The sequence below is a fragment of the Stomoxys calcitrans genome, chromosome 2 (genome assembly GCF_963082655.1).
Source record: "Stomoxys calcitrans chromosome 2, idStoCalc2.1, whole genome shotgun sequence".
Lineage (NCBI taxonomy): Eukaryota > Metazoa > Arthropoda > Insecta > Diptera > Muscidae > Stomoxys > Stomoxys calcitrans.
In genome coordinates, this window is record NC_081553.1 from 26,913,742 (window position 1) to 26,925,123 (window position 11,382).

Below are 11,382 nucleotides of genomic sequence, written 5' to 3' on the forward strand. Positions count from 1 at the left end.
TGTTCTGTTATGACTTCCAACAACTGTGCTTAGTTCGTTCCCATATAAACCAGTTTCTCGATCATCCCTATTCGGTGCCTAGAAGCTTTGATTTTTACTGGTTTGACAGAAGTTTGGTATGTTGAGTAAAATTATGCCCTTCAACTAAATTAATTTTGCATAAATTTTTAGCAGAATCCTTGGGTAGTGGGTTGCCAAGATTGTCTATCTATCTGTTTCTCTTACCGTCTGTCTGTTTGCCTGTCCATGTTAATCCATCCGTTTATCATTAACTTCCAGATCGCTATACCAGGTGGTCTGTAAATCCAAGACTATGCCGCTGACAGCAGTGCCTCGCAATCGCACTCGACCTCAAGCCGAAACCAATTTCATTCCTTCTAGGTTTTCTATCACCTCGATTATATCGTGATTGTGTGATCTGCTCCTCCTGAATATGACATTACAAGTTCAGTTTCCTACCTAAGATCACTCCTAAGAACATATTGGGTTGCCCAAAAAGTAATTGCGGATTTTTTAAAAGAAAGTCAATGCATTTTTAATAAAACTTAGAATGAACTTTGAATGAATAACTGACAGAAGAAAGAATGCAATTACAGAGTCACAAGCTGTGAAAAAATTTGTCAACGCCGACTATATGAAAAATCCGCAATTACTTTTTGGGCAACCCAATATTTATCCCTGTCAGATATCGAAATCATTCTGTTGAGGAAACGTGGTTGTTCAAACCCACCTTCGTTATCCTTGTAAACAGACATATTTCAGTATTTTTAGGGTTGAAATTGAGAACCGTATTACCATGCAATTATTGCTTGCTGACATGATTCAGTCCAGAAACTTTTTTCCGGGTAGGCCATGGCACCTGAATTAAGGCAATTGCCCTTGCTAGTTTTCTCCATGAGGCTCATGAAAGTATCGGCCCCATCACTCTCCTGTAGAGCCAGTGGACTATCCTCGGATTCAGGTTCCATTTCGAGTCTTTGACCCATCTACATAGTGCCCAAACTCTGTGATCCTTCTCAGTTCGCTGCCGCATGTGACACTTCCAATTAACTTTTCTGTCCCAGATCACTTCCAATTATTTGTTCTTGTCAGATATCGAAATTGGTCTGTTGAGGAGACGTGGTGCGTCAGACCCACATTCGCCTTCTTTGCAAATAGACAGATTTCATTATTCTCTGGGTTGAAATTGAGAAGCGTGATAGCATGGAATAATTGCTTTTTTCCTGGTAGTCCATGGCATCAGGATTGAGCCAATTGCCCTTCCTGTTTTTCTCCATTAGAGCGTGTGTAGCCATCTCGCTCCAGTGGAGGTTTATCGGGATGACCTCAATCATCAATCAAACTAATTGAAAATTGCATATATTTTTTAATTGAATGTGCAATTTTTTTAATTGAAAATGTTTTCAATTATTTTCTTAAAAACGGTGTTTTATATTATCATTTTCGTGATTGAAGCAGTTTCAATTAAAATATTAATTGAATCAATTAATATCGTGATTGAAACCAATTTTTGTGCCCACCACCGTAGGACTATATTTGGATATAGCTGCTATATAGACCGATTTTCAGGGTCTAATGCCCATAAAAACTTTATTTTTCATCCGATTTTGTTGAAATTTGAAACAGTGAGTAGGCTTCCCGACAACTGACCCAAATATGGTTAAGATAGGACTATATTTAGATATAGCTGTCATATAGATCGATCTACCGATAAAGGGTCTGAAGACCATAAAGACTTTATTTTTTATCCGATTTCGTTGAAATTTGGAATATTGCGCAGTTTTAAGCCTCCCAACATCCGACCCAAATATGGTACAGATCGGACTATGTTTAGATATAGCTGTCATATAGATCGATCTACTGATAAAGGGTCTGAAGCCCCTAAAAAAAATCTTTATTTTTTAAACGATTTCGCTAAAATTTGAAACAGTGAGTTATTTTTAGCCTCCTGACACCCGACCTAAATATGGTTCAGATCGGACTATATTTAGATATAGCTGCCATATAGACCGATCTGTCGATAAGGGCTCTGAAGCCAACAAGAGCTTTATTCATTGTCCGATATTGCTGAAATTTGAAACCTATTCTCAAAAATTTTTTTCGAAATTTAACTTTAAGGGCCTTTATAATCCTATCTTCTCAAAATTGCACAGAGTTTTCCTCTATAACTCTCACAATATATACGGATTGCGGAAGAAAATCTAAATTTCAGCTTTTAATTTCAACAACTTAGCATAAATACCCAATGTGGCGTAGGGTATCAAAAGGTTAGCCCGTCCTTACATATTTTTTATACCCTACACCATCACTGGGTATTACAACCTTGTGCATTTATTTGTAATACCCAGAAGGAATAGAGAAAGACTCATTTATAAGCATACTCATCGAGTCAGAATCAATTTCGGATTCGATTTAGCTATGTCCGTCTGTCTGTCCATGTTAATTTGTGTTGAAAGTGGAGGTTGCAATTTTCGTCCGATCGTCTTATAATTTGGTAGTCATGAGACGAAGCCTATTGAAATTGAAAAAATTGGTTCAAATTTGGATATAGCTTCCAAAGTTCGTCCGAGTTTTACTAATATAACAATAATGTGATCATTAGTTAACCGATTCTATCGAAATTTGGCCGGTTTTCACTCCTAGAGCCAACCTTCCTAAAATTTGGTACAACGCTTTCCTCGACGACTACTACAATATCTTAGAAGTTTGCTGGAAATCGGTTCAGATTTCGATAAAGCTCTCTTATATATGTTGGTGCAATCTTTAGAAATATTGCAATGAACTTTGTTATGACTCTTAATATTATTGGTGAATTTCTTCGAAATCGGTTCAGATTTAGATATAGCCGACATATATGTTTATCGCCCGGTTTTCACTGCTAGCGGATTTATTGAACAATCTTGCCTAAATTGTGCATAACGCTTTCCTCGATGCCTACCACATTATCTAAGAAGTTTGGTCAAAATCGGTTCAGATTCAGATGTAGCTCCCATATATATGTGCGTCAGATTTTTGGTTTTTTGCCATAATGTTGTCATTGGTCAACCGTAGTTTTTACAGTTTGAACATATTTGCTCGCCGAGGTCCATCAAAATTGGTTCGTAATTCGATATAGGTCCCACATTGTACTTATAGGGTAGGTGTAGGGTATTATAAAGTCGAACCCGCCCGATTTTAGCCCTTCTTATTTGTTTTTTTGTTTAATCGAAAAGGTATTTGTTTGTTTCCTATAACAAAGCTGTGGCCAAAACCCCTCAATTTGGCTTATCCTTTTGAAAAAGGACCTAATAAAAATGCGTTTTTAGTGCTATTTTAATAATTTGTGTTAACGTTAAATGATATAATGGCAGAACAACACATCCCACTCTAAGTATTTATCGGTCGTTTTTCCTTCCGTTTTCAGTCAGCTATACTTCTGTACATTCATCTTCCTATCCGTTCATTCTTTTGTTCGTTCGTCTTCTACTGTACATCCATTCTTCTATCCATTCATACTAGATGTATGTCTGTCGATATCCTCTAAGGGAAAATTTGTTATCAATTTGGTTTTCCCTAATGAGAGTTTTACTTTTATGGTCTATGCATACTCTACGTCCATAATTCTCAGGTGTTCATCAAAAGGCAAAAAACTAATCACGCTTTTTTTACGACATTTGTTCAATGTATGCAGGACACGTGCAATAACCCATCCATTGATCGAGGAACATTTCAAAAGTGTGACGGCAAGGAATTGTAAAAATGTTTTTGATAGTAGATAACCAATTGTTGTATCAAGCTCATCCGCATCTTTACAATATAAAATGATCAATGTATTTCACTTTTACAGCCCCTCATTTTAGTTTTCCAGATCCTAGTTGCTAGTCTAGTAGTCGTGAGTGTGTGATATTACCAATTCCAATTTCATTTACAATTCTATACAAATGCATTGACGTCCATAGCGTTTGTGTGGCACCCATGTCTGTAAATAAGCGCTTTTTTTCTATGAGTTTTTTTTTTGCTTACTTTGTATTTAACTATTTTTGTAACGTTGCCAATTATTGATTGATAAAATATCGAAAACTTAAATCAATATCGCCAAAGCGTTAGGATAGTTGCTGTTTTCAGTATGGTTGTTGTTGCTTTTTCTTCAAATTCATTTCATTCAATGGGCCGCAGTATGACTTAATCACTTGGTAATGGCTCTTCAATGGTTATGCATGGCGAACACGTATTCGCAGCTCCCAAGTGACGATGGATTTGTTGTTCAATTTGAATGTGCATTGATGGTATGTTCGCCCAACGCTTGGACGGATGGTTGGAAGGCTGTATTAATGCAATACTTATTGCCAATTTAGGTTGGTGTTCACCTGTTTTTTTCACTGTCTTTTTTCATTTTGTTCAAATATCGTCCAAAAAATTTCGTTTATGCAAAACACACAAAAATAAGAAAAAAAAACTAAAAATAAAAATAAAAAATATGCCATCAACATTTAAAATGTTTTGGCTTAATGGATTGCGTATTTGCAGATTCAGGAAATTTAACAAGTGAAATCGAAAGGTGTCAATTATTTTTCTTTGTTGTTGATTTGTTCGTTTATTCTTTTGGCCTAGAGTAGTGCGAGGAGAGGGTTCTCTGCATTCAGGAAATATGACAACAATTTTAATGCGTGCAATATGCGGACAGTGAATAATTAACTTGCAATTAATATGTATCTGAACATTATTTTTTTTTTTGTTGAATTTCGTTCTTTAATTGCGAACATCAGCGAACAAAAAGTCTTCCTGCATATGAGAATAAAACATGGAAATCATATATAATCAAAAAATTAAATCAAACTATACAAAACAAATAAAAGCGTGCTAAGTTCGGCCGGGCCGAATCTTATATACCCTCCACCATGGATCGCATTTGTCGAGTTCCTTTCCCGGCATCTCTTCTCAGGCAAAACAGGATATAAGAAAAGATTTGCTCTGCTATTAAAGCGATATCAAGATATGGTCCGGTTTGGACCACAATAAAATTATATGTTGGAGACCTGTGTAAAATGTCAGCCAATTCGAATAAGAATTGCGCCCTTTGGGGGCTCAAGAACTAAAATAGAGAGATCGATTTATATGGGAGCTGTATCGGGCTATAGACCGATTCAGACCATAATAAACACGTATGTTGATGTCATGTCATGAGAGAATCCGTCGTACAAAATTTCAGGCAAATCGGATAATAATTGCGACCTCGAGAGGCTCAAGAAGTCAAGATCCCAGATCGGTTTATATGACAGCTATATCAGGTTATGAACCGATTTGAACCATACTGGGCACAGTTGTTGGATATCATAACAAAACACGTCGTGCCAAAATTCATTCAAATCGGATAAGAATTGCGCCCTCTAGAGGCTCAAGAAGTCAAGACCCAAGATCGGTTTATATAACAAATATATCAGGTTGTGGACCGATTTGAACCATTCCTGGCACAGTTGTTGGATATCATAACAAAACACGTCGTGCAAAATTTCATTCCAATCGGATAAGAATTGCGCACTCTAGAGGCTCAAGAAGTCAAGACCCAAGATCGGTTTATATGGCAGCTATATCAAAACATGGACCGATATGGCCCATTTACAATACCAACCAACCTACAGTAATAAGAAGTATTTGTGCAAAATTTCAAGCGGCTAGCTTCACTCCTTCGGAAGTTAGCGTGCTTTGGACAGACAGACGGACGGACGGACGGACGGACAGACGGACAAACATGGCTAGATCGACATAAAATGTCGCGACGATGAAGAATGTATATACTTTATGGGGTCTCAGACGAACATTTCGAGTAGTTTCAAACAGAATGACGAAATTAGTATACCCCCCATCTTATGGTGGAGGGTATAAAAAGAGGTAACAAGTAAAGGCGTGCTAAGTTCGGCCAGGCCGAATCTTGGGAACCCACTACCATGGATTCTGCTAAAATATGGGAGCAATATCTAGTTATAGACCGAATTGGACGGTACTTAGCGCCTTTGTTGAGAGTCATAACAGAGCAACATATACAAAATTTCAGCCGAATCGGATAAAAATCGCGGCTTGTAAGGGCTCAAGAAGTCAAATCGGAAGATCGGTTTATATGGGAGCTATATCATGTTCTTGACCGATTTGAATCGTACTTGACACAGTTCTTAAGAGTCATAATAAAACAGCATGTACAAAATTTCAGCCAAATCGAATGAAAATCGCGACTTCCTGGGGTTCAAGAAATCAAATCGGGAGATCGGTTTATATGGGTGGAATATCAGGTTATAAACCGATTTGAACCGTACTTGGCTGTTGAGGGTTATAACAGAATACTATGTGCTAGATTTCAGCCAAATTGGATGAAAATCGAGGCTTCTAGGGGCTCAAGAAGTCAAATCTGTAGATCGGTTTATATGGCAGCTATATCAGGTTATAGACCGATTTGGACCGTACTAGGCACAGTTGTTAGAAGTCATAACAGAACACTACATGCTAAATTTCAGCCAAATCGGACAAAAATGTTGGCTTCCATGGGCTCAAGAAATCAAATCGGGAGATCGGTTTATATGGCAGCTATATCAGGTTATAAACCGATTTGGACCGTACTTGGCTCCGTTATTGGGAGTTATAACAAAACACTATGTGCGAAATTTCAGCCAAATCGGACTAAAATTTTGGCCTCCATGGGCTCAAGAAGTCAAATCTGGAGATCGGTTTATATGGTAGCTATATCAGGTTATAGACCGACTTGGACCGTACTTGGCTCCGTTATTGGGAGTTATAACAAATCACTATGTGCGAAATTTCAGCCAAATCGGACTAAAATGTTTGCTTCCATGGGCTCAAGAAGTCAAATCTGTAGATCGGTTTATATGGCAGCTATATCAGGTTATAGACCGTTTTGGACCGTTGAAAGTCATAACAGAACACTATGTGCAAAATTTCAGCCAAATCGGACAAATTTGTGGCTTCCATAAACCGATTTGGACTGTACTTGGCACAGTTGTTGAAAGTCGTAACAGAACACTTTATGCAACATTTCAGCCAAATCAGACAAAAATTGTGGCTTCCAGGGGCTCAAGAAGTCAAATCGGAAGATCGGTTTATATGTGAGCTTTATCTAAATCCGAACCGATATGGCCCATTTGCAATCCCAAACGTGTCAAACGGCTAGCTTTACGCGTTCGACCGCTATCGTGATTTCGACAGACGGACGGACATTGCTAGATCGACTCAGAACGTCGAGACGATCAAGAATATATATACCTTACTAGCTGGACCGGGCCCGCTCCGCTGCGCCTTCTTTTACTTTATATGAACAAAATTTTCCTTGGAATTTTTATTTTCGTCAATTAAAGAGCTTTTAGTGAAATACCATGCTACGAAAATATTGGGTTGCCCAAAAAGTAATTGCGGATTTTTCATATAGTCGGCGTTGACAAATTTTTTCACAGCTTGTGACTCTGTAATTGCATTCTTTCTTCTGTCAGTTATCAGCTGCTACTTTTAGCTTGCTTTAGAAAAAAAGTGTAAAAAAAGTATATTTGATTAAAGTTCATTCTAAGTTTTATTAAAAATGCATTTACTTTCTTTTAAAAAATCCGCAATTACTTTTTGGGCAACCCAATAGTATTTTGCCTAACTAATAGTTTAACAACATAAGTGCCTTTATCTGAATCCCATATGATCTTTATTGGTTTATGAATTTAAGTTTGGATGTAAGATGTACTTTATTCTTAAAATACTTTATTTTAGCCCAATATTCTCATTATGTCTGATTTAGGGGTGTTTTCGGGGCCAAACACTTGGCCCTGAAAAAATGTCAGCATCGTGCTCTTCTCTTAAATACCATTAATTCTACTCAATTTGCAATTGGTTTTGAGGGGAGTTTACAGGATGAGGCGTTCCCCAAACACATGGCCCCAAAATTGGTTAACAAATTCGTTTTCTAATCTCAAATACCTTTCACCTTTGAGCCACATAATGGCATGGTCGAAAAATGTTTACCTTTGGGGGGGTGGTCCCACATCTGGATATCAGATTCGTATTCTACACTCAAATACCTTTCATTTAAGCCCCATATTGCCATGGTCAGTAAAAAAAGTCCTGTTTGGGGGTGTTTTGGGGATGGGGTGGACCCCCAGAAACTTTGTCCCAAATTTGGATATCAGATTCGTATGTTACTTGCAAATACCTTTCATTTGAGTCCCATATTGCCATGGTCGGTAAATATGTCCGATTTAGGGGTGTTTTGGGGGTTGGGGTTGTCCCCCAAACACTTGGTCCGACAATCGGATATCAGATACGTTTTCTAATCTTAAATACCTTTCATTTGAGTCCCATATTGTCGCAATTAGTGTATATATATATTTGGTAAGTTTCGGGGTAGGGCGCCCACCCTCTAGGTACCCCATCCAAAATTTGAGTACCGATTTTTTGTTTCTAGGTTACTATAAGAGAGCACACAAAATTTTGCCTAAATCGCACCACCCATTTCCGAGATCTGGTGTTTCTGAAAATTAGGGTAAGGGGGAAGGTCCGCTCCCCCTTCAGATATCAAAAAATGTAGTATCCTATTTTCACCACGGGATCATTATGCACCATCAGTGAAAATTAAAAAAAAAATCGGTTCAGCCGTTTCTGAGTCTATAAGGAACACACAAACAAACAAACACAAATTGATTTTCATATATAAGATGGGGTCTTAGACGAATATTGCGAGGTGTTACACACGAAATGACTTGATTAGTATACCCCCATCCCATGGTGGTGGGTATAAAAATTTGCACAACGATTTACTTATCAAATTTAAGCAAATTTTAAATTCGATGCCTTATATGGTGTAGGGTATCAAACGGTCGGCTTTGCCCGACTTTGGCCCGTCCTTACTTGTTTTTCTGATGCTTTCGTCAGGATTCGAACCCAGGCATTCACCGTCGTATGCGGACATCCTAATCTCTATGGTGTCTTTATCGTATCTAGTCTTGTGAGGCCGTCTGTCGAAATTGCGATAGAGTTCGAACATATAAGATAGCCACTTAAAATGTTCCTATATAAAGTAGCTCCCATATAAAGTGGTCATTCGACTTGACTTCGTGGGCTCTTATAAGTAACAGTTATTATCCGATTTGTCTTAATGTTAGCATATGGCGTTTTATCTTGCCATCCAACATCCATGTTAGGTTAGGTTTGGTATCCATATAAACTGATATCCCGATTTGTCATCTTGGTCCCGATTAAATATTTAGAGCCCCTAGAAGCCGCAATTGTTGTCCGATTTGGCCAATTATGGTGTAAATTGGTCCATAGCCTGATATAGCTGCCATATAAACCGATCTGGATCTTGACTCTTTGAGCCTCAAGAGGGCGTAATTTTTAAGATTTGGCTGAAATTTTGTACAACGGCTTCTTCCATGACCTTTAGTATACGTGTCAATTATGTCTGAATCGTTCTTCAGCCTGATACAGCTCCCCTATAAATCGATCTCCCTATTTTACTTTTTGAGTCCCTAAAAGGTCGAACTTTTATTCGATTTCGCTGAAATTTTACAGACAGACTTCTACTGTGATCTCCAACAGTTCAATTCAATTAGCATAGCAATTATTTTCTTTTATCCTTTGTTTGTCTAAAAAGAGATACCGGGAAAGAACTCTACAAATGCGATCAATGGTGGAGGGTATATAAGATTCGGCCCTGCCGAACTTAGCACGTTTCTACTTGTTTACTAGTTTTATTTTCGAATTTCTCCCACTGTGCGTGGGTGGTGGGTATACGTTTTGCTTGTTATACCCACCACCGAAGGATGGGGGTATATTCATTTTGTCATTCCGTTTGCAACACATCGAAATATCCATTTCCGACCCTATAAAGTATATATATTCTTGATCAGCGTAAAAATCTAAGGCGATCTAGACATGTCCGTCCGTCTGTCTGTTGAAATCACGCTACAGTCTTCGAAAATAGAGATATTGAGCTGAAACTTTGCACAGATTCTTTTTTGGTCTATAAGTTGGTTAAGTTCGAAGATGAGCTAAATCGGACAATATCTTGATATAGCCCCCATATAGACCGATCCGCCGATTTAGGGTCTTAGGCCCATAAAAGCCACATTTGTTATCCGATTTTGCTGAAATTTGGGACAGTGAGTTGTGTTAGGCCCTCCGACATTCTTCGTCAATTTGGCCCAGATCGGTCCAGATTTGGATATAGCTGCCATATAGACCGATCCTCCGATTTAGGGTCTTAGGCCCATAAAAGCCACATTTATTATCCGATTTTGCTGAAATTTGGGACGGTGAATTGTGTTTGACTCTTCGACATCCTTCGTCAATTTGGCCCAGATCAGTCCAGATTTGGATATAGCTGCCATATAGAGCGATCCTCCGATTTAGGGTCTTAGGCCCAAAAGAGCCACATTTAGTATCCGATTTTGATGAAATTTGGGACGGTGAGTTGTGTAAAGCCCTTCGACTTCCTTCGTAAATTTGGCCCAGATCGGTCGAGATTCGGAATGAAAGGTGGTTTACATATATACCCGAGGTAGTGGGTATCCAAAGTTCGGCCCGGCCGAACTTAACGCCTTTTTACTTGTTTTTAAGTTATCGTAATATCCTCCAATTGAATATCGATTCTTAATCTTAAATGCTTTTGTTTTTCATTACTCTTACAGTACCCCGAATTGAATCCCATGATTATGCGCAGATTTAGCGAACCCGGAGATGTTGAACGTGCCTTTGAATTGGTGCACAAATCGCATGGCCTGGAACAGACACGCTTTTTGGCCAAGAAACACTGCAATGAGGCGATACGATTGATCCAAGGTCTGGCCGAGTCACCCTATCAAAAGGGTCTGCAGGTGGTTGCGGACTTGGTTATAAATCGTATGAAGTAATATGAGCTTTTTTGTTTTTGTTTTTGCTAATCACCCATACATGCAACACAAACACCCACACACATACAACAACACACACACACACCCATATACATAGATCAGCACTAATTGATAATATTTAAAGAAAAAAAAGAAAGTAAATATACAAAAAACTTTATATACATAAATGGGGAAAAAGAATATTTAAATAAAAACTTAATTAAAAGGGAATGTTATAATAATTTATATAAACAATATTTTTTTTTTTATAAACATATATACACAAAGTAAATAATGAAAAGTTATTTGTATAAATGATTAATGAAACAAAAGAAACAACACTTATTTAAATGCCTTTAACAATGTATAAAAAAAATCAACCACTAAATTTAAAAAAATTAAACTTTGTGTGTATTTAAATCATTAAAAATAAATAAAATAGTTTTCTTTTAAGATTTCTTGTTGACATTATTGTAAATAATTTATATAAATTGAAAAATTAAATAAAATGAAGAGAGAGAAAAAAAAA

The 11,382-nt window shown here is 37.6% G+C and overlaps 1 protein-coding gene across 1 annotated transcript in view; it reads left to right on the forward strand.

Moving 5' to 3' along the window:
- The window catches only part of LOC106080493 (all trans-polyprenyl-diphosphate synthase PDSS1), a 135,287-nt gene extending 124,203 nt beyond the window's left edge, over positions 1 to 11,084 (forward strand). The window contains exon 8 of the mRNA XM_059363033.1: positions 10,653 to 11,084. Coding sequence (XP_059219016.1) covers positions 10,653 to 10,874 — 222 coding nt within the window. The 3' untranslated portion in view covers positions 10,875 to 11,084. The remainder of the gene's footprint in view (positions 1 to 10,652) is intronic.
- Positions 11,085 to 11,382: the final 298 nt, after the last annotated feature.